The sequence below is a fragment of the Centroberyx affinis genome, unplaced genomic scaffold (assembly GCF_046629955.1).
Source record: "Centroberyx affinis isolate AG114_WGS23_722 - 3 ecotype Tasmania unplaced genomic scaffold, CSIRO-AGI_Caff_v1 ptg001095l_1, whole genome shotgun sequence".
Taxonomy (NCBI): Eukaryota; Metazoa; Chordata; class Actinopteri; order Beryciformes; family Berycidae; genus Centroberyx; species Centroberyx affinis.
The window spans coordinates 193,388-217,038 of NW_027279640.1; the positions used below are offsets into that span (position 1 = coordinate 193,388).

A 23,651-nucleotide genomic window follows, 5' to 3' on the forward strand; every position below is an offset into this window, starting at 1 on the left:
ATGAACAGAGTGTGTAATTTGTGGTTCACATAGGCATGACAATTAAAAAATCACCTTCCCACCACCATATGCAAAAATACATGGTTAGCACGATGTTATGAGAGTGAGCCATTGTTCAACTTGCCATCATGCAAAAGTAACAACATGAATTATGGACCAGTTTCTTGTCACACCCTGCTCTGCACCCTCTAAAATAATATAGTCTCATTTCAACTCCTTAATGCTCTTCTTGTCATGGCCATTCTTGTTGCAACACCTTTTCAAATGATGCTTAATGCCTGATTTCTGAGGTTGAAAAATAAATAAATGAATGAATGAATGAATGAATGAATGAATGAACAAACTTGTACCAAAGAAATAAGGGAACTACCTGATAAGAAACCATCTTTTGGTCTACAGGTATATTGCAAATTTGCTAAATTGCAATTTTAGTGTTCATTTTTAACCTTTTCAGTCATCTTACTTTTTTGCAAGCAAAGCTGATGTCAGTTCCATGTAATACATCTCAATGGGACTGACACTGCTGCTGCTATTTTTGGCAAATATTTGGATTATGCTGCACAAGCTGTTTGGTTTTATGGTAATTTTTTTGCCCTTTTTGGAACTGTAAAGCACCAGTTCCCGGCCACTTAAGTTGTTTTGGAGAAGGTGAAGTTTTAATTTACTATTATTAAGCACACTCTTGGTATTCCTCACAAGCCATCTGACAATTCAGGTTGTGTGCAGTTACTTTTTTATGTATCAGTTTCATTTTTATCTATACTTCCAGTAAATATGATCAATTCATTTCTCCATGTCAATTGCTTTCTGTCTCCTTGATTGAAATTAAGCTGTTATCAGAAGTTCAGAAGACCGAAGAAGTCCACACTCATCCAGCATGCTAATGGTCTAACAGCCTTCTGATATCTGTTTGCTTTCTCTCTCTCTGCCAGTTAATTCACATACTGTCTGTTTTACACTGCAGATCTCTATTTGTGCTAGAAACATTCCCCTAATAATATGTAATAATGATCTATTTTCTACTATTCTGTACCCTTGTTCTCACTAACAGTGCCAAGGCCCTGTCCAACATCTACCAGGGAGGTTGGATAATGGGCCTGTGCACTGGGCTACCTAACCTGACAGTTTTGAAAGAAAGAAAGAAAGAAAGAAAGAAAGAAAGAAAGAAAGAAAGAAAGAAAGAAAGAAAGAAAGAAAGAAAAAGACTCCCATTTAATAAATGATTGCCACATGAGCATGATACACTGTGTTCTTGCTTCATGGATGTTTTTTTGGTTTGGAGGATTCAGCATCCAGATGGAATTTAGCTATTATCTATTTTTGTCTTTTTATTGATAGAATATTATGTATTAACTTTATTTTCATCTAAGCCTTCAGTAAAGTAAACAATATGAATTAGGCTAATCTCTTTTGTTTTAGTTGCTACATTGTCTTCTTTAAGTTGAATTAATTGTTGGAAAGAGAAAAAAAAGAAAGAAATATATGACAAATTTTCACAGCTGGGCTCTTTAGTTCATCTGAGAATATGATCCTTTGAGGATATGCCTGGTCAAACTTTATGAGAATCAGATATTAGCTGGCACCCAGGTACTGTCATGAGCTTTTGGATGGTGACCTACGATCTGGAAGGTAAGACTCACAGTCACAAGAAAACATGGGAAAACATTCTAGTGGATCTTTGTTCTCTTTTATATGTTAAATAATTGCAAGATATAATTTGAAACCTTTGTTAACAGCATTTTGGATAGTTGGATTATGGATTGTTCTGTTTTAATCCCTGCTTTTATCTTCCAGGTATTTCATTGTTTCTTGGTTCTGATTTGGTTCTGATCTTATTGTGACCTCAACTGATTATGATCTACACCAACGTAACAAGGATAAAAAACTTCTTTATCCTTGGATTCCCTGGACTTCTACCACAATATTATGGACCTGTGTCAGCCCTTCTTTTCTTCACCTACTTAGCTATTGCTTTAGGAAATATTTTCATTTTAGCATTTGTTATCTATGAGAAGTCACTTCAAAAACCAACATATCTGGTCTTTTGTCATCTGGCACTGAATGACTTAACGTTCGGCACTGTGACTCTACCAAAGATTATATCTAAATATTGGTTTGATGATAGCATTATTTCATTTTATGGATGCTTTGCACAAATGTTTTTTGTTCATTATTTAGGATCGGCACATTCTTTTATCCTATGGGTAATGGCTCTTGATCGATTTATTGCGATATGCATTCCATTGCGTTATCCTGTTCTAATCACAAACAACACTATATCGGTGCTTTGTGCTTTGGCTTGGTTTATACCAATGTCTTTGATGGTGAGTGTTGTATTCCATGCCCTCACTTTACCTTACTGTAAATCAAATATCATTGCTCAGTGCTACTGTGACCACATCTCTATTACAAGTCAGGGATGTGGTGAGGACATTAAAATTGTTCAGGTCACTTCTCTTTGTATGGCCATGTTTTGTCTCTTGGTTCCTCTTGCATTCATCTTGTTTTCATACATTTCAATCATTGTAGTGATTTTCAAAATGTCTAATCCTGAAGGGCGCTACAAATCCTTATCAACTTGCACTCCACAAATATTCATCACATGCCTTTTTTACCTACCCAGATGTTTTGTTTATGTGGCTAATACTGTAGGATTTTCTTTCAGTTTAGATATCCGCATTTTATTGATATTGTTGTACAGTCTTTTTCCTGCTGCTGTTAATCCAATCATATATTGTTTCAAGACTAAAGATATCAAAGAGACTTTGATGAAGAGATTGAAAAAAGCTAAAATTGGAATAGAGATAAAACTTTCATACTAATAGGGGATTGATGCATAGATTGTCAGAATATTGTACATTAAATCCTCACCATACCTCAGGCATCCAAACTGAAAGGTTAGAGCTATGTTCACAATATGTGACTAATATCCACTCATTTTGCAAAATTGTTGGCAATTTTTTGTCAGTGCATGAAATTAAACACATTTTACTGAAACAGACCGCATAGTGTTTCCATGTGTGTATACATGTTTCCTATTTTAATTAATGCTGGGCTTATTTCAATGAATTTAAGTCAACAAAATGTTTCATCAGTCTAAACCACATTAATTCTAAAGTAATTCAGGTCTGCAAGCTTCTAGTATAAAATTATTTGTATGGTGCTAACTGTTTTGCAGACATGTAAAACAACAAGGGTGATGAGTCAATGTGTAGAATTTGCATACATTGTAGTCCATCATGGCACTCTAGAGACTCCTTAGTAAAGTAAGCCATGCTTGAGCCAATCACAGTTATGCTCTAAAGTATGGGTGCTACTTGACTTTTTGCACATTTTTTATTTGTAATATTCTATGAGCTACACAACTTTTTGTGAAAACCAGAATTCTTCAAGTTTACTTTAAGATATAGCATTCAAATAAAAGAAAATGTAATGTACAAAAGCATAACCTCTTCCTGTTTCCTTTTAGGGCTAAATGGTTTCAAGGGCAATTATTTGTTCTCCATGAAAATTTCTCTAATCCAGCCTTTTGGGTAACACTTTATGATAATCATCCTTAATAAATGGTAATTTATCATTATTTAGCAATAGTTAATTATTAATGTATTGTTAACTATCAAATAATAACAAATATTTTTGTCTTTAAATAGTTTACTAACACTGAATATACTGAAAAACTTTTTAAAAAATTTTCTGTAGTTAGCAAATTGTTAATATTGGCTTGTAACACATCGATAACATTATTTTGGCCCTCATTAAATTATAAATAAGTGGTCTTTAAATAATTAACTATTTTGGGTGCCTGTAATAGATGAACTTTTAGTGCTGCAGCTAGGGCTGGGTGATAAAACGATCTCGATAAGGGATCGCGATAAAACTCATGTCAATAACGATGATAAACTTTGGACATGTTTTACTCGATATGGATAGATCTAACAGCCTATCACACAGCAGAAATAAACGCGACAACAGCCAGTCAGTCTGCAGCTTTTGGCTTACACATCAAAGTACATGCCCATTTCCTACCGCAAAGCATTGTTTGAGCTACCGGTGAAGAAAGTGGATGTCCTCTGGAAAAGAGGAAAAAAATGAGTGCCGAGGGACACGAAAGTGACGGTGAAACAAGTGAACTCGCGTTATCCTCAGGTGAGGAAATTGTTAACAAAAAAGGTAACACCCCCCCCCCCCCCACACCCCCCCATTTTGGTCGCAGTCTGGAGCCCTGCGTATGGTCCAGCCGTACATCTGAGCCATATATGAGCCACACCATTCATTACATTGATGAGGAGTAGGCTCTTCAAAGCAGATGCTTGCAGACGGCATAGTTTCCAGAGGACCATACTGGCGAAATAATCTGCCAGGGGCTGGAGGATGCACTCACATCTTGGGGCCTTAGCAAAGACCGACAGATGTGTATCACAACGGACAATGGGGCAAACATTGTCAAGGCTGTTTCATTTAAAGGTTGGACTCGCCTGCAGTGTTTCGGTCACCGGCTGCATCTAGCCATTGGTAAGTTAATGAACACATCTGAGAAAAGAGTTATGCCTAAATGTTAAGTTTTCAGCTCTAAAAATAGCACACAGTGAGGGCATCCCTAGTTGATCCTCGGTTCAAGACCCGCTACATCAAAGAAGACAAGGTTGAGGCCGTGAAATCCAGAGCTGTGGCTCAGATGCTGGATGAATATCGGAGCACATCGCAAGCTACTCTCACATTCAGATCTACTGCACCGGGGGAGGCAGAGGAGATGCTGCAGCTACACCAGCCAAAATGCGGGACAAGACACTGGGCAGCTTTTTCAAGAAGTCCTACTCTGTTGCTACTTCTGGTCTTACAGACCAGCAGGCTATTGAGGCTGAAGTGAACAGCTACCTGCTAGCTCCTGATGCAGACAGCGAGACCAACCCCCTGGCATGGTGGAAGATCCACTCAACAACATATCCCAGAGTGAGCCTCCTGGCAAAGCGGTACCTGTGTATTCCTGCCACCAGCTCACCCTCAGAGCATGCTTTTAGCACTGGTGGCAATATTGTGTCCTGCCACAGGGCAGCTTTAAAGCCAGATGCTGTGGTGCTGCGATATCGACCTTCAACGCTCGCACAATTCGCCTCACGACGCGCACCACAGAGCTGGTGTCGAGAGCAAGCAGCTGTAGAACAGACATCCTGGGAATCCAGGAACACCGGCATGTACACCCCAATGAAGAGCTCAGGTTCTCAGAAACAGAAGAAGTCCACCTCATCACATCGGCCTGGAGAGAGCCAACAATTAGCTCTGCACGAGGCGGAGTCAGGCTGATGTTGAACCGGAAGGTGAGGAAAGCACTGCGAAGCGCCACCTCAGCCAGTGAACGAGTACTTGTAGCTGAATTTGATGGCAACCCCGCCAGCACAGTCATTGTGTCCTACTCACCCCATAACTCCAGCGATGAAGAGTATGTGGAGAACTTCTATAAGAAACTTTGAGCTGCCGTTGCCTCAGTACCAGCCCACAACTTCTTGGCTATACTCTGAGACTTCAACGCCCGAGTGGGCCTGGAAGACGTGCCCTTCTCATTCCATGACCTCACCAACCGGAATGGACAGTATCTGGTCGACTTTCTCCAGGAACACAGCCTCATCGCTGCCAACACACAGTTTCAGAAGCGTGCAGGCAAGATATGGACTCAAGACTGTACTTACTTGAGACTAATTCACACCATGTCAGCCTATAATGACATATAAATCAGTGATTCTCAACCTTTTTCATATCAAGGACCCTAATTTAGTACATATTAAAACCATGGACCCCCATTTGATGAAATTTTGTCTCTCGGATGTAAATCTGAGAATATTTTTATTGTTAGATATGATTTTGATTCAGAATTCCATGACTATCTGTATTGTAGGTAGAGAGATAACAGAGAAACTATGATCAAAACAGTCATTCTTCTACATTCTCTAATTGTGTTAACTTCTTGTGAATTAAATAATGCTGAAGTTTAACAATTCATCAGTTTGCTAGGGACCCCCTGGAACCCCCTCAAGGACCCCCAGTGGTCCCCGGACCCCATGTTGAGAACTACTGATATAGATGCTTTTGGGACAAATGACCGGCTTTCAAACTAAAGCAACAAAGACGCTATTTAGTTGCAGCCTAGACGTTCTTCTGACACAGAATATTATTGTTAGAGGGGTTTCTAAGTTGATGTGGAGTCAGCCTGGAAATTAGTGTAAAGGTCATTTTTTGCTTTATTACTCAAGATTGTGCTGTTGTACTGTATATCAGCACAGTATGCTGATTAGAGATGCACCGATCGATCGGCCGGTGACCGGAATCGGCCGGTTTTCAGCTGATCGGCCATGACCGGTGACCAGCCGATCAGTCTCATATATCCGATTCTGTGCCGGTCAAATTTAAGACAACAGTAAAAACTCCGCTGTAATTAAGCAATATTACACGAGAGTGTGTGCGTTACCGTGATGCTTACGGACCTCGGCGCAAGCGCCTCGGTCCTGACCGCATCACTGTCGTGCCAATAATGACGGTAACGCACACCCTCGGGTGTAATATTGCGATTATACAACAGTTACCAACAAAATAAAAGATACAAACAAAATGTATTCATATCGTGGGGCAATTCGCTCTCAAAATAAAAAACGTTTTGCTAGTGTTATCTCCGTTTCCCTGGAAATACATGAGGTCTGACTAATAACTGGAAAACAATCAGTCACGTCAGTAGACTCCTATGTAATGGAACAAGTTTACTACTCCAGCAAGTAGGCGGAGCCTTAGTAACGACCTAGCAACAGAGACGATTTCTAGTCCCTGTTGAGTCAGCCAGCCAACTTGAGCTAATGCTTTCTAGAGATCGCGGGATTTCCCAAACTGAATAAATACCACACATATAAACACAAAACTGCCTTGCTAGCTCAATCTTGTTGTAACTAAGATATCTGCTGAAAAAAATAATTTTTCCATGGACAGATTTAGCTACTATCTCCGCGAACTTCACATGTATTTTTAAGCTAGTAGCGCCGTGTCACCGACTCACCGGCACAGCTGATGGATGGCAGAGCGTCTGGTAACATCAAGGCTGAACAGAGTTAGCGTAGCGTTATATTTAAATATATTGTATGATAATATGGCGGAGTAATTTTTAGTGATGAGCACGGCTAGGTGTGCTGTCATGCTGATTTGATCACGTTCTAAATGTCTAGTTGATCAATCAGATTGCTTGGTCGGAACTACCTGTTGTATAATAGTCCATAATAGTAATAGTCCGTGTGTTGTTATATAGATCTGTTGCACCTGTTTTCTTTCGGGAAAGTATTAAGTGGGATATACTGCAATTCATTTTCATTTGGATTTTATTTGTTCAAAAAAGCTGGAGCACTTTTTTATTTTGAGATTTGTTTGAGTGAGAGTGAGAGAAGGTCCTGTAACCTGGTGCAGTTTTGGAGAAAATGTAAGTTATTAATAGTCAATGTTTTATTATGAACATACAATTGAATTTTAATTTTCAATTAAAGAAAAGTTACAAAAATGTTTGTGTGTGCTGTCAATTATAGTTCTTAGAAAGAAAATCGGAATCGGCCAAAATCGGAATCGGCAGGTCAGACTTTTAAAAAATCGGAAATCGGAATCGGCCAAGAAAATTGCAATCGGTGCATCTCTAATGCTGATACACAGTGCAGCAGCACTCCCTCTTGTGTGATATTGCTTTATTTGCCCTCGGCAGATCAGGTTGGCCAAGACATGATGCTATTTTGTTAGTTAGCAAGGTAACTAGCAAATACTCTAGCTAGAGAGTATATCCAAGTCAGTAAACACGCCTTACTGCTAATCCCAAGAGCTCTTCCAATCCCAACCGATATGTCACATTTCTTTTGGAGGCGATGGTCTTTGTCAAATAGCGCCAGGTTCCTCTGGACTTCTGTAATCAGTTCCTCAGTAAGCAACGCCATCACTGCAGTGAACTACCGAATTCTCCCACCCCGTCCTTTGCAGAACTTTATTTTGATTGGTTGAAAATGTTTTATCGTTGTCTCTACATCCAAAAAAAAAAATCGCTCTGAGATGGAACCATTAATATAGTTGTCGTTTTGGATGTTGTTATAGTTATAGTTGTAGTGTGAACACAGACATTCTATTTACTTAGAATGATTTAAATCTTGTTGTAGTTATAGTTATCTTTATAGTCATCGTTCTAGATGTAAATGGGCCTTTAAAATTGTACAAAGTGCCACTTATATAGTAAGCTATATCACTACAATGCAGAGGGCAGTACAGAACACCTATTATACTAGGGTGTGAAAGCCAAGAGGAGGCGAAACATCAATGGCCCAGCTTGCACTAGGTCAACCTAGTCTTGTTAAAAAAAATAGTCACCTTCCCACCATTATACGTGCAAATATATAGTTTATACAAAAAACTGACTGGCATGAATAGTGTGACATTATGAGGTGAGACTGTCATGGTAGAGTTTTCGTATTCATCCAAGTGAATTAGCAGCACACCAGCATCCTCCCAAATGGACTACCAGCAGCTAAAGAATGCCATACTATACCTCCTGACCCTCGTGGTCACAGAGTTTGACCTATGAGGATTTTGGGTGGCCATTGACTTTGAGGAGTGGCAAAGGTCACAAATGTGGTCACATGGCATGGGGCAGCACAAACTGACAGCCAATGCATCGCAAATATACCAACTGTTTAAAGTTTGGAATGATGTGGTCCCTGTTTCTCTGGTCACTACAGTCACTGAAAGAGATAAAGGTGGGGATCCCCAAGCACTCCCAGATGTAGTCCCTCCAGCATGTCCTGAGTCAACCCTGACATCTCCTCCCAGTTGGTCATGCAGGACACCTCCAAAGGGAGTTGCCCATGGGCGTCCTTACCAGGTGGTTGAACCACCTCAACTGGCTCCTCTAAATGTGGCTTGATACCAAGGTCCTCTCTGAACTCCTCACCTTATCACGCAGAGTGAGGCCAGCCACTGGCCTACCCAAAGCTTGTGACCATAGGTGATAGTCAGAATGAAGATCGACCGGTAAATAAAGAGCTTTGCTTTATGGCTCAGCTCTCTGTTCAACACCACCATCCAATACGACATCCGCATTACAGCAGCCAATGCACCTCACTGGCAGTCAGTCTCACAATCCATCTATTTTCATGTGTAAATATCTTTATTGTTTATTTATTGATTTAATTTTCATGCAACCTTTCAGTGATGTAAACATGAATTTATATCTGCATTTTTTCAGTTTTTACAATTTCTTGTTCAGGTTGATTTGATAATCGGAAGGGGAAACAAATTACACATTTACACATTCAGGCTCTTTAATTCATTTGAGAATATGATCCTTTGAGGGTATGCCTGGTCAAACATCACGAGCAGCAGATATTAGCTGGCACCCTGACATTGTAATGAGCTTTTGGATGCTGACCTACGATCTGGAAGGTAAGACCCAGACACAGACTTTGAATGGAAAACATGGGAAACCATTGTAATGATCTTTGTTTTCTTTTGTATACTACATATTTGTCAGATAACCCATGGCTTTAAACTTTGCTAAACTAATTTTGGATATAGTTATGTCAAATCACTTGATCGGTTAGTATTATAAACTAGCTATATTGAAAAGTATTTACAATTTCTAATACATGTTTTTACCTTTCAGTGATTTTGGTTCGCCTTGGTTCTGATAAGTTCTTATTGTGACCTCAACTGATTATGAGCTACACCAACGTAACAAGGATAAAAAACTTTTTTATCCTTGGATTCCCTGGACTTCTACCACAATATTATGGACCTGTGTCAGCCCTTCTTTTCTTCACCTACTTAGCTATTGCTTTAGGAAATATTTTCATTTTAGCATTTGTTATCTATGAGAAGTCACTTCAAAAACCAACATATCTGGTCTTTTGTCATCTGGCACTGAATGACTTAACGTTCGGCACTGTGACTCTACCAAAGATTATATCTAAATATTGGTTTGATGATAGCATTATTTCATTTTATGGATGCTTTGCACAGATGTTTTTTGTTCATTATTTAGGATCGGTACATTCTTTTATCCTGTTGGTAATGGCTCTTGATCGATTTATTGCGATATGCATTCCATTGCGTTACCCTGTTCTAATCACAAACAACACTATATCAGTGCTTTGTGCTTTGGCTTGGTTTATACCAATGTCTTTGATGGTGAGTATTGTACTCCATGCCCTCACTTTACCTTACTGTAAATCAAATGTCATTACTCAGTGCTTCTGTGACCACATCTCTATTACAAGACAGGGATGTGGTGAGGATGTTAAAATTGTTCAGGTTACTACTCTTTGTATGGCCATGTTTTGTCTCTTGGTTCCTCTTGCATTCATCTTATTTTCCTATTTTTCAATCATTGTAGTTATTTTGAAGATGTCTAATGCTGAAGGACGCTACAAAACCTTATCAACTTGCACCCCACAAATATTCATCACATGCCTTTTTTACCTACCCAGATGTTTCGTTTATGTGGCTAACACTGTAGGATTTTCTTTCAGTTTAGATGTCCGCATTTTATTGATATTGTTGTACAGTGTTTTTCCTGCTGCTGTTAATCCAGTCATATATTGTTTCAAGACTAAGGATATCAAAGAGACTTTGATGAAGAGGCTGAAAAAAACTAAAATTGGAATAGAGATAAAACTTTCCTACTAATAGAGGACTGATGCTTAGAATATCAAAATAATAACCTCAGCCATTCAAACTGACAGACTAGCTTAATGGTCAAAATATGTGGAACTACAAAAGTAAAATCTATGTATTGTGCAAACATGTTAGCAATTCTTTGTTGATGTATGTAAATAAATACATAGCGTTTGAATATGTGCCTACATATTTTGAAAAAGCTCAGCATGGTATTTCAATAATTTTATGTTTCTGATATCTAAATTTCACTGGTGTACCTTGTGTACTATCATGGCACTTGAGAGTCCACTAACAGTGAAGTAGGCCTAAGCCTTGTTTGAGCCAATTACGCATACATGCATAAATTTTGTTTTGCTTCAAAATAACTTAAAAAAACATTATTTGGGGATTTCCTGTCCGAGAGTTACACAAGGTTCTGTAGCCTGTCAAAGTGAAAACAAAATTCTAGAAATGTATTTGAAGCTATAATATTCAAAAAGCAAAATCTAATTATGCATACATGCATTTTGAATTATTATTAAATGGGCAATTTAATAAAAAAATTTAATAAAACTATTTATAAAACAATTAAAACTGTTCACTGGTTTACTCCACTGCTGTTAGATGGCTTGGAGGAGGATTGTGATGGCACCATAGACTGTAAAAAAAGATCGACGTCGTAAGTGTGACGTAATCTATAGTTTTCTGAAGGGCCGTTTTAAAGCCAAAAGTTGGGGTTTGACATTGACTTGCATGGAGTTGGGCTGGATTCGGAGTCTTTTTGGAGCCAGCATCTAACGGACGTTAAAGGAATTGCAGCTTTCAGCCACTTCCTTATTGGATTCAAAATTCACCCGTGGTTTTGGCTGCTTGGATGGAACACAGTCAGGTTAGTGCTCCATCTGGTCTGTCAGACCAGGCTAAGGTTGAGGGTTCCCCTCCCTGACATTGTGCTGGCTTGGTAGCGTTAGTAACATGCTACAGCCTACTGACTGTAGATAGAGTGAGGGAGAATCCACAGACCAGCAGCTGGCCAGTGAGGGCTCATGTTACTACTCTGCGGGTTGGACTTTGTATTATATTACCCGGACACTCTTGGTCCCTGTCATTTTACTTAAAGCATTTACTTAATGGAAAAGGAATAGGAAAATGAATAAGCAAGTTCAAAAACAAAACGATTTTTTAGATTTGAACAGCCATTTTGCAAATGAAATTATAAATTGAGTGATTTATTTATGGATTACAGAAACTATATGAAATCATATTGATACATTTAATTTCCCATTTCATTATTATAAAAAAGAACACTGACACATTTTAAATCTTTAATTAGTAAATTATTAGTTATTATTATTATTATTAATTGTTTGACTTATTTTTCTTTTGATCAGTCAACTATATTAAATTACTAAGAGCTCTGCAGCTATTACTATTAGCATGACACTCTTGGTGCTTGTGCTTTAAGTAGAAGAGGAAAATATCGTGGAAAACGGGATTTCCCTTGCCTCTTTGATTATAAAGGAGTTGGATGTGCTATCTAAACATCCTGAAAGTATCAAAACGCACGGTAGCCAACTAAATCCACTTCTGCAACTTTGTGGCATCACAAAGGTACGCTCATTAGCATTTTTGCAAGAAATAATAGACTAACAAAGCAGTTGTCATTGTTTCTTACCAGAGAGTTTTCCCTACCTGACACTGGGTCGTTAAAATTAATGAGCTTTAAAGACACAGCAACAGAAACAGTTTGTTCTTGGCAAGGCTTAGAGATGCTGTAAAATGAACGTGTAAAAATGGATTGCGAGTGTTTTTGGTACATGACACCACACAAACTGTTTTTAATGGACCTCAAGACATAAAATAAAACACTGGAAAGTGTAGAATATGGGACCTTTAAATGTCTTCTTGAAAATCGCATTGTGAAAAAATAAATTGAAAAATAAATTGTGTCATTTATTTGTCCATTTAATTCATAGTTTTATAAATAGTTTTATTAAATGAGCGATCTAAAAGCATGCTAATTAATCAGTTTATAAATAGTTTTATTAAATGGGCCATTTAAAAGCATTTAAATTAATCGCTTTATGAATTGTTTTACTTAGGCTATTTTTCTTTTAATCAATTACTGGTAATTAATCACTGTACTAGCCTATAATAATTCCTCTGGCACATGTGGCTCTCCATACAGATACAGATGTAGCCATGAGGAGTCAAAACTGTAACTGCTACCAAGGGCCTTCTACAAAATATCAAAATATCAGGGGCTTGAAAACGTATTTAAATGAGATACTTCTGTACATTTTTGCAATGAATTTGCAAAAAATGTGTTTTCACTTTTTCATTATGGGGTATTTTGTGTATATTTTTGACAAAATTTCAATTTAATCGATTTTAAATTTGTGCTTCAACACCACAAAATGCAGACAAAGTCAAGGGGGTTGAATATTTTCTGAAGGCACTCTGTTTGCTTATTGTATTTCTTCAGGCAAGTTGCTCCAAGTATAGATGCCTTGGCTGCAAATGTTCAATTAACTTTTGAGTTTAGTCTTGACTTGGGAAGTCAAAACAGCTTTGTCTACTGAGTGACTGCAGCACACGTACAAAAGCTGATATTCGAGGGTATAGCTATTGTTAGATTTCTTTCTGATAAGATAAAACATTTTATTTTGAGGCTGTCATATTTTTGATCTGCATAAGCCGTTTGCTGAACACGTGTCATTACTGATCCATGGACAATTAGTGGTTACAGTTACTGGTGGGATTCATTTGGGACCTTGCTCCTTTGAGTTTATGCCTGTTTATATAAATCACAGCATCAAAGCACATATTAGGAAGCACTAAAACGAGATGTTGCAGTAGGCTCAATGAAGATCTAAATGTTGGAAGGTAAGATTTACACTTAGACGCCATATAGAAAACATCGGATTGCATCGCATTTGTTCTCTTTTGTAAACTCCATACTTAACAGCTTAAGTGTAGGTTGTGTTAAGTAGTTATCATGTATATTGTTATTGTTAAGTCATGTTATTAAGAATTGCTCTCGACATGCCACGCCTAATGACTACTTTTACCTTCCAGGGATTTCTGTCTTGTTTCTGATAAGTTCTTATTGTGAATTCAAGTGATTATGATCTATACCAATGTAACAAGGATAAAAAACTTCTTTATCCTTGGATTCCCTGGACTTCTACCGCAGTATTATGGACCTGTGTCAGCCCTTCTTTTTTTCATCTACCTTGCTATAGCTTTAGGAAATATTTTCATTTTAGCATTTGTTATACACGAGAGGTCTCTTCACAAACCCACATATCTGATCTTTTGCCACTTGGCATTAACTGACTTAGCATTCGGGACTGTTACTCTGCCAAAGATTATATCAAAATATTGGTTTGATGACAGCATTATTTCATTTTATGAGTGCTTTGCACAGATGTATTTTGTTCATTTTTTAGGAGCTACCCATTCTTTCATCCTGATGGTGATGGCCCTTGATCGCTTTGTTGCAATATGTACTCCATTGCGGTATCCTATACTTATCACAAATACTATTATTAACGTGCTTTGTGGAATATCTTGGTTTTTGCCAATTTCTTGGATGGTGGGTATTTTATGTCATGCTCTTACTTTGCCTTACTGTAATTCAAACATAATTACACAATGCTATTGTGACCATATAGCAATAACGAGGCTTGGGTGTGAGAATGTGCGAGCAATTCAGGTTGTTGCATTTGGTCTTGCCATGTTCAGTTTGTTGGTCCCCCTGGGCTTTATTTTCTTCTCATATTTCTGCATTATTGCCACAGTTTTAAAAATGTCTAACTCTGAGGGGCCCATGAGAACTCTGTCTACCTGTACTCCACAACTTTTTATCACATGCCTGTATTATATACCAAGATGCTCTGTGTACCTGGCAAATAATTTGGGATTAAATTTCAGTGCTCCAGTTCGCATTGTTGTAGTAATGCTGTACAGTCTTTTACCTGCTGCAGTCAATCCAATAATATACTGCTTCAAAACCAAGGATATCAAAGAAACTTTGAAAAAGAGATTGAATAACAGGAAAATTAATATTGATACAAAGGTTTGCTGAAAAACACTCTTTTAAAGAATTAAAGAATTAATATATTATTCTCCTGGCCAAGAACAGTCCAGTCACTATGTTTCTCTCCCATTGTTACGGCCGTGGCCGTACCCCTAGAAGATCTAGTGTTCTCTAGTGTTTCCTTGTGTTTCCCCTTCCCTGTGTTCCCAGTGCTCCCCTGTCTGTCTCTCTCTCTGTCTATGTTTTGTTTGTGTGTGTATTGGCGTGGATGTGGTCTCCCTTCCTCGTTCTCCTGGCTCCCAGCTCTGCTCTTTCTGCACACCTGTCTGCAATCGGCTCATCACCTCTCCCAGTCTGCGCACCTGCCTCTCATCAGCTCATCTGCCTGCAGTATATCTACCCCAGCTCATCAACCAATCTTCACCAGATTGTTATTTCAACCACAGTGGTAGTTACACTTCAAGGCCAAATCTAGTTAGAACTTCTAGGGACTTTGTCCCTTTGTGTTTCCTGTGACTTAGGCTGGGGATACACCACACAACTTTTAAAATCCTAACTGCAGATTTTTTTATGACGACTGAAAAACTGGGGATCACACACTTAATGACTACGCCAGATGAGGGACCACACACTAATCGACTTGTCACTGCAACTGAACCAAACTGAACGTACCAAACTCACATGAAAACACGAGCTCTCGCGGTATGCTACGAGATGCTGGTAGCAAAGCAAACACGGGGATACAGCATAGATATACTGTAAATTCACATTATACATTTTTATGAGTAGCGTACTAGAGCTTGCTGTTGTTGTTGCGCCACCATCTGCATGGAATAAAGACCATCTGCATGGTCATTCTATTTTCTTTTCAGAAACAGAAAATAAAAAAATGGAAAACAAATGATGATTTAATTTTCATTTCAAAATCCAAAAATGGAAAACCTAAATATACAAGGCATTGACCGTTTTCCTGGTGAGAAACGGCAGATACAACATTTACAAAGGACTTGATTTTCTTTTTCTCCTTTGTAAAACAGAAAATAAAATAACAAAAATTAAAAAAGCCCATTTTGGGATTGCAACCTGAATACAGAGCTGTGCGTCTTTCAGCACCATCAAGGCCTGGAAAGCGGAAAGGAGAGAGAGAGAGAAGCAGAGAGGGAGGAAAATAGAATTACCAAAAAATACACAGACCCAAAACGCATTTACATAAAGGTGTGGAAGTCAGTATGGACTGCACAGACTGCAGAGGGAGCTGGAGGTGAGTAGCAATGTGAATCAAATACCTGTTGCTACATAATGGAGCCAAAGCTATGAAGTGGGAGCTGAGAATGTTTGTAGGCGATGTTGCTACAGTGCCAGATGATTATGTTGCAAAACCGGACTGCGCATTTACATTGTCCGGTCAGGACTACCAACCGGACATGTCGGCTAATAAATAATAATTATAAAACCTGACTTTACGGTCTAGACTCGGCATCTGGCAGCCAAGGTTTTGTGGAATCAATAATTGAGATATTTTTTTTCCTGTGTGCCTTGGTACCAGAAAGATTGGTAGGTCTATCTATAAATTTATTGTATGAAGAATTAACTAGTTGGTTGCTCCTTGGTGTGGGCTAAACACCGTATTGGCTTGTTATGGCGTAGCTTCATAGTTTTTCACTGGCTATTGATGGGATCCATTTGCATTTGAGTTGTTGACGAGTACACACTGTAACAGTCGCAAATATGGCTACTATGCTTTTGGAACATTGTTTGGTTGCAGTAACAGATTAAGTCACTGGGTGGCGCTCCTTGTTTTTACAGAGTTACAGTCACAGTTTGAGCAGTGTTGCCAACTTAGCAATTTTGTTGCTAGATTTAGCAACTTTTCAGACTACCCTGGCAACTTTTTTTTTCAAGAAGCACCTAGCAACAAATTTATCTACTTTTAAAATTTATTTGGAAACTTTTAGCAACTTTTGAAAAGTGACTCAAACGCTAAAATGCACGCATTTTAATGACCCAAAAACGGGTGCATTGTGAGTGACGTCAGCAGTAGTGACGGCACAGCACAATAGCCAGGCACAGGCAGCAATCGTTGGCTGACTGCAGCAGCAGTAGCATGCCTTCAACGAGAAAAACGTAATTTTTTTGGTCAAATCATTTAAACACATTCAGTCACAATTTTAAAAAAAAAAAGATGAATTTAGAATTTCCTCCACAAAGTAGCATTAACAATCTGAAAAGGGCTAAGCCTTCAGTAACGTTACTAGGCTACATGCTAGCGCACTCACTGCAGATGAAAATTAAGCTAGTCTTGAATAAAACAAAAATAAAAATTCTGATCATAAAAAATGTGTTGTGTTTATATTACTTTTACAAATAAAAATATATGATAATAAATAAACAAATCTAAACTAACAAATTTCAAATCATATTTTTCGCGTAGATGGACAGTCAATTTGAGTAATGTCATTGTGTATTCTACGTAATTACGCAGTTTTACGTCATTACGTAATGACGTCATCACGCAATGACATCACAACGTCATTTAGCAACTTTTAGCAACAAATCGACTTGCCTGTAGCAACTTTCCCTGAAAATTAGTTGGCAACACTGAGTTTGAGTACTACTCCCAGTCTGTCTCCCGACGAGTAGCTTGTGTCTTCAGTAACGATTTGGTGCGTGTTAAACTATATCAATCTACATGTATGTTGAGAGATTATAGTGCCGTAGAGACCAGGCATTGTATGGTTGACAAGTATAGGTGAATAAAGGGGTACTTGTGTGAGATCCCAATACTGACGTCGTCTGGCTCTGTCATGCTGTCTTGGAGCAACCTAAAGCTAAAGTAAGCTAAGACACGACCAAGAACGTTACAACACTACCCGACTGCGTCCAGATTCCGCTTGTAAAAATACATGTTTGATGTAATCGTAGTGGCTCCAACTCACGTCGGGAGGCAAGAGATTAGAGTCTGTTCCCCTCACACACTTGTCGACTAGAGTCTGTTCCCCTCATACACTTATAGATTTTCTGTGCCAACTGGCCACGCCGACTGCCCCAAAATCTGCAGACTAGTGCAGACCAGGACAGACTCGGCCCGATTATGAATCCTGGCTAAAATCAGGGCAATAGTTGTCTAGTGTATCCCCAGCCTAACCAGCCTTTCTTGTATCCCAGGATCATCACCCGCCTGCCTGTCCTCCTGCCTGTCTCCCTGCCTGCCTGCTAGCGACCTCCTAGCTTCCAAGCTACCCCTGCCTGCCACGCTTCCCCTCCTCCCACGCTCACGCCAAGCCCCTCTCCTCCCCATCACTCCCCCTTGCAGCCACCGGATTCCCGTTCCCTGCCATCAGCCCCTCATCCAGATCCTCCCTTACAATAAAACCTTTCCTTACCAACACCACCCTGTCCGTGTCCTGCGTTTGGGTCCCACCTGTGTTCATAACACCCATAGTAACACCAGTAAACTACAACTCAGAACTGAGTTATCAAGATGTATTCTGCAGATCCACAATAACAATACAATTTTGTTCTATAGCATTTCTGTTCACAATCTTATATCTTATAAGGTTTGTTCCAGTGTAGGAACAAACTTATATACCTATACGATTTACTGTACTCCAGCAACAGCCATCTATGCCTATATAAACCTCTAGGCCTATATGTTCTAAATCATGGCCACAAACACATGATTTAGTAAAAGGCCACAAAGAAAAGGAATATTTTGAGTCTACTTGAAAAAAAAGGTGAAAGAGGGAGAACATCTCAGGGCATCTGGAAGTTTATGCCAGCAACTGGGAGTGTAATAACTCAAAGCAGCTTCACCAGATTTTGTTTTCACCCTGGGAACAACTAACAGACCAGTCCCATATGACTTAAGAGGTAGAGCCCTGCATTCTGGCCCGACCCTGACGGGGGCCGAGGCTATGACAGATTCGGGCCGGGCTTCAGGCCGATTTTCACATCACTAGCTCGGGCTCGGGTTGGGGCCGGGCCTGTTTCTTTTTTTTTTGGGCTTGGGACTTGAAATCAATAGGCATACCAATCAAAGAAACTACTAATTTAAGAAAATAAATAAAATTTGATTATAAAACAAAGTTAAGATAGAAAAACGTTTTAGCCTATCAAATACAGACAGTCTGCCTGGCTGGCGCGCACACACTCGCCCTCCTGTCGCTTCCAAGCAAGCACTGGCCTCATGGACTAACGTTACTGTTCTGTTCTTGATAAGACTCTAGCCATGTTCCTTCGTGGAGCTTTTGATCATACACAGCATGCATTCCATTTGCGTAACGGAGCTGCTGCCCGTTCTTTTGTGTGTATCTATTATTTTACCTATGGGTCAACACAGTCAACACAGTTATCCAGTTTTGCTTATTGTTCTATAAACAACTCACGTTGTACTGTGAGGAACATTATTGTACCATAGAAGAGTACTTGTGTCCCTTTTTTTGAGTGTAGATGTAATGTTGCTTCTCAGCGGCTCTCCGTGGATAACTTAATCTCCAACATATAAGCAACATTGATTCATGTATCCTCTATTTTCTTAACTGACATGGTGATAAATGGCTACAATAAACAAACTATTATTTATGTAGATTTATATGGCTAAAATACAGAACAGACGGATGCATAGTAGTCCGTCAAAAATAGAAGTAAGCTCCAATCCTGTTAAAAAGCTCAACCTTTTTCTGATAAACGTTTGAACTGACATATTTAATACTGGTAATGCTTTGGAAATGTTTTGTATGGTGTTTTGTATGGTGTTGATTTAATAAGCTATTCGAAATTGATCAAACACATTAGGTTTTTATGTAAAAAAAAAAAAAAAAGCTCATAAGCCTTAGGGCCCGGGCTGGGCTAGGGCCTAAATTTGAGACCCGTGCAGGGCTCTACTAAGAGGTATGGGTGGCTAACTAAAATTCTAAACATGTTCTGTAAATAATAAACTATGTTTAGGCTATTATTTAAAAAAAAAAAAAATCAGGACTATATTATTATCCTGAGACAAGGTTCAAATTCATGAAATGTGAACAGTATGGAAACTTTAACATTTCGATGGCGCAAGAAGACCTACAAAGTGACTGACAGAAACAAGAGCACTCTTATGTTCTGTTACTCAAAGCACGATTTTTGGTATTGATAGTGGCAACACAGAAGCAAACAAGCGCACAATTTAGCCAGTTCCCCCTCTGTAAAAGCAAACTAGTGGACTGAATTAAGCTTTTATTAGATTCCAGAGACAACTTAATAAGAGCCACATGGCATTACTGTGCAAGCTTTACCACTTAAAACTCAAGTAGCCAACCTTTAGGAAAACTACAACAATGACTAATGTCAATCACATTGTCATGTTTTACCTATATACAGGGCCAACCAAGTATTCCATTACAGAAAGCAACCAACACATCCTAGAGCAAGGTCCTATGCATGCAAAGTGAGGGATTAACAAAGGTGATGGCCTACTTCATTTAAGATTTGTGCCTTCACAACACAGTGAACCAGGCGTTCACAACTGACTGATAACTGTTTAGAGCATCCCACAGAGTTACAGCAGGCCTACAGCAAGTCAAGTAAAAGATGCTTTACTATCGACAGACCTCTGGTCTAGCAGCTCAAGATACGCTAACCAACTTTACCCAATACCGTTTAGCCGCTTATAACAACAGGTTGTTTGTGAGCATATTGCTTGACAGATATTTATTTATACAAAGAAGCTGCGGCAAGCTAACGTTTACCATGTTGCATCAACACAAAATCTTAGCTAGCTAGCTTGTGTGGCTAACGTTATGTAACGTTAGGTTGCTTACCTGTTCAACAAATGTAAGGCAAACTCCACATCGGTCTTGAAGTTTTTCAGAGTCATAAGCTCCCTCCAGCTTTGAAATGCTGCAGCAATGTTCACTCTGGTTTTGGAGTGGGCTTTGTCATTGGCCTTTTTGACTTCAGAACGAGGCTTTTCAGGCTTCATTGCAGAGGTGTCTTGCAAAGATGGTCGTTTGGGTGCTGTAACGTTACGTTCCATGGTTGCACAAATGAAACTGAAAGTTCAGAACCCAAAGGGGTCGTTCAGGGGGCAGAGCTTGGGCTTATCTTGAAATGACTGGAGGTGTGGATCATTTCCACCAAAACAGAGAGCACGGGCCGGACTGTTTGTTTAGAAAGCATGAAATCTTAGCAGCCATTGAGGTAACAGTGGAGAGACTGGCATTGATAAACAACACTTGCGAACCCCCGCTGACATATTATGGTCATTTTGTGCAACGAGCCAGTAAAATATTACTGATTGTTCCTTTAAAGACACAATGGAATGAAAAATGACTTACTCACCTTGTTAGCTAATTTTCCTTCCTACAATACACATATTTAACAATAAATTCCAAAACATTTACAAAATTTGTATTTTCTTGTTTTTTTTATATCACAATTCCATTACTCTTACTTCCTGGAAAACAGTGTATCGTTAATAGTGACCCCACAGTATAAATATATATAAAATAAAAAAAAGAAAAATTCCAACCAATAAAACCATCACAGATTTTTTTAACAATCCCGCCCCTCCGCCCCTCCCATCAAATAAAATAGCCTTTCTCTCCCTAACTGATATTCCATTGGTTTACACTTTTAAATGATCCCTCCCCACATTATGTCCCGCCCCGATATCTTGTTTCAACAGGAAATACATCAAAATACATCAAAATAAGGAGGCAAAATGTTCTTGAAATGCTGTTTCAATGGGACTTTAAAGCTAGGTCGCCATTAACACCGCTTACCTTACGAAGTAGTGAAAGTAAACTTTGAACAAGGTGGCGTTCAAGAACTACTGTGTCAAACAGCGATAATTGCTAATTTCTCAGGGGAATAGACAGCGCAACAGTGACACCTAGTGGCTCATTTAGGCTACTGCCTTACATGTACAATATAAAATATTGGAAATAATAAAAACATGGAAGACTCTTGTCATTGTATGATGGGAGTTGGAGTTTGCAACAAGTTTATTTTCTATTTGTAAGTACAGATTCATCTGCCTGTCAATAGGATTGGGGTTTGAAATGCAGAAGATAATATTTATAAATGCATTAATTTGTGTTTTAACAAACCACTTTCTATACTGCAGTGCATTTTGTTTTGACTCCACTAACAATTCTCACACAATCTAATGATTTGTTTATGAAGGTGTTTGACTATTATGTTATCACACACAAAGGTTGTCCTCAGTGGAATTCACTTGAGTATTTGCTCCTTTGAGATGGAGTCAGAAAAAAAAAGAGAAGGTGAGAAGAATTTATAAGGCATCAAGAGCTAAGAGATTGCTTCTGAAGGACACACTCTGTTCAAGTCAGCAGAGGAGAGCCTGCTCTGCAGATCTGATGAAAATGCCAAACTGCTTGATTACATTTTTCTGTTTGATTATTTTCTGACGGGGAGAAATTTTGTGAAAATTAGAAGACCAGATCATTCATTTTCTTGGTAGATGATAGTACTCAGTAGTAATACTGAGCAAAACGGGGGATTTGGTTGCAAACAAACAAAATAAAATAATTTCCAGAATAATACCTGTTGTACGGTTGTAACGATTATGATCTACACCAATATAACAACTATAAAGCACTTCCGCGTCATTGGATTCCCTGGACTTCTGCCACAGTACCATGGGCCGATGTCGGCCCTTCTTCTCCTCACTTTCCTATCTATTGTTTTAGGCAATGTCTTCATTTTAGTTTTTGTTAGCTGTGAAAGGTGTCTTCATAAGCCAAACTACATTATTTTTTGTCACCTTGCTGTGACGGACATTGGCTTTGGGTTTGTAACTCTGCCTAAGGTCATCGCCAGATATTGGTGGGATGACAAGATTGTATCGTTTGGTGCCTGCTTCACTCAGATGTACTTTGTTCATTCCTTAGGAGCCATTCATTCTCTCATTCTGCTGATGATGGCCATTGACCGTTTTACTGCCATATGTATTCCACTGCGGTACCCAGCTTTAATTACAAATAAGATTATTTCAATTGTTTGTGGGATGTTTTGGATTGTGACATTCATCAGGATGCTCGTGGTTCTGGTCCACGCTCTCAGTTTACCTTACTGTAATTCCAACATGATTGTGCAATGCTACTGCGATCGCATCTCAGTAGTCAGACTGGCATGCAAAAAAGACAAATACATTGAAGACGTGGCATTTGGTTTTTCAATGTTCAGTCTATTGGTTCCTCTTACATTCATCATTTTTTCATATTTTGCTGTTATCATATCTGTTCTGAAAATTTCCAGCTCAGAGGGGCGCTACAGGGCTTTGTCCACCTGCACCCCGCAGATCTTCATAACATGCCTTTATTACATACCAAGATGTTTTGTTTATCTGGCATATTTTTTGGGATTTCAATTCCCAAATACAGACATGCGCATTGCTGTGATATTGTTATACAGTCTTCTCCCTGCTGCAGTTAATCCACTTATATATTGTTTTAAAACTAAGGACATCAAGGAAGCACTTACGAAAAAACTGAAAAGCACAAAAATTGGATTTGACATAAAGGCCTCCCACTAAATGTTACACAATAGACTGATGTGCAGTCAGAATGATAGTGATTTAAAGTGAGTTGTTGCTGATATAAAATTATGATCAAGCCAGTCATTTTACATTGCAATGAACATGCAGAGTAAAATTGAGAAAGAATGGAGCTAAGTGTTGAGTAGTCGTCTTGCTCATGAATGAAGTCAAACATGTTGGCTTGCTCTCAGCTGAAGATCAAGTCAAACCTCTTACAGTTTTCAGGTGTGAATCCATATTGTGTCTCTCTATCATTCTCTGACTCTAAAACCACGGAGGTCTGCACACTTTACTGCAAAATAAAAATCCCTGAGCATGACATGTGCCTTTTTGTTGTTGCCGGCAACTAAATCAACAAGTCAGAAACAAGACTGTAATAAGTGGGTTGTATTTGTTGAAAATTACAGTCACTCT

At 38.8% G+C, this 23,651-nt stretch overlaps 4 protein-coding genes and 1 pseudogene across 4 annotated transcripts; all 5 read left to right on the forward strand.

Annotated features, from left to right (window-relative positions):
• The first annotated feature begins 1,853 nt into the window (after nucleotides 1–1,853).
• On the forward strand, nucleotides 1,854–2,822 carry LOC139647669 (olfactory receptor 52K1-like). The gene has a single exon (XM_071523610.1). The coding sequence runs from the start codon at nucleotides 1,854–1,856 to the stop codon at nucleotides 2,820–2,822; it is 969 nt and encodes a 322-aa protein (XP_071379711.1).
• Nucleotides 2,823–4,773: 1,951 nt separating this feature from the next.
• On the forward strand, nucleotides 4,774–5,726 carry LOC139647651 (craniofacial development protein 2-like; annotated as a pseudogene).
• Nucleotides 5,727–9,717: 3,991 nt separating this feature from the next.
• LOC139647675 (olfactory receptor 52E8-like) lies at nucleotides 9,718–10,686 on the forward strand. The gene has a single exon (XM_071523620.1). The coding sequence runs from the start codon at nucleotides 9,718–9,720 to the stop codon at nucleotides 10,684–10,686; it is 969 nt and encodes a 322-aa protein (XP_071379721.1).
• A 3,097-nt stretch (nucleotides 10,687–13,783) lies between these two features.
• LOC139647652 (olfactory receptor 52E8-like) lies at nucleotides 13,784–14,746 on the forward strand. Its single transcript, XM_071523583.1, has one exon. The coding sequence runs from the start codon at nucleotides 13,784–13,786 to the stop codon at nucleotides 14,744–14,746; it is 963 nt and encodes a 320-aa protein (XP_071379684.1).
• A 7,519-nt stretch (nucleotides 14,747–22,265) lies between these two features.
• LOC139647653 (olfactory receptor 52E8-like) lies at nucleotides 22,266–23,234 on the forward strand. Its single transcript, XM_071523584.1, has one exon. The coding sequence runs from the start codon at nucleotides 22,266–22,268 to the stop codon at nucleotides 23,232–23,234; it is 969 nt and encodes a 322-aa protein (XP_071379685.1).
• The last annotated feature ends 417 nt before the right edge of the window (nucleotides 23,235–23,651 follow it).

Bases quoted from the DNA above. Each gene is read 5' to 3' on its own strand.
- LOC139647669 (XM_071523610.1), top strand. From the start codon at position 1,854: ATGATCTACACCAACGTAACAAGGATAAAAAACTTCTTTATCCTTGGA.
- LOC139647675 (XM_071523620.1), top strand. From the start codon at position 9,718: ATGAGCTACACCAACGTAACAAGGATAAAAAACTTTTTTATCCTTGGA.
- LOC139647652 (XM_071523583.1), top strand. From the start codon at position 13,784: ATGATCTATACCAATGTAACAAGGATAAAAAACTTCTTTATCCTTGGA.
- LOC139647653 (XM_071523584.1), top strand. From the start codon at position 22,266: ATGATCTACACCAATATAACAACTATAAAGCACTTCCGCGTCATTGGA.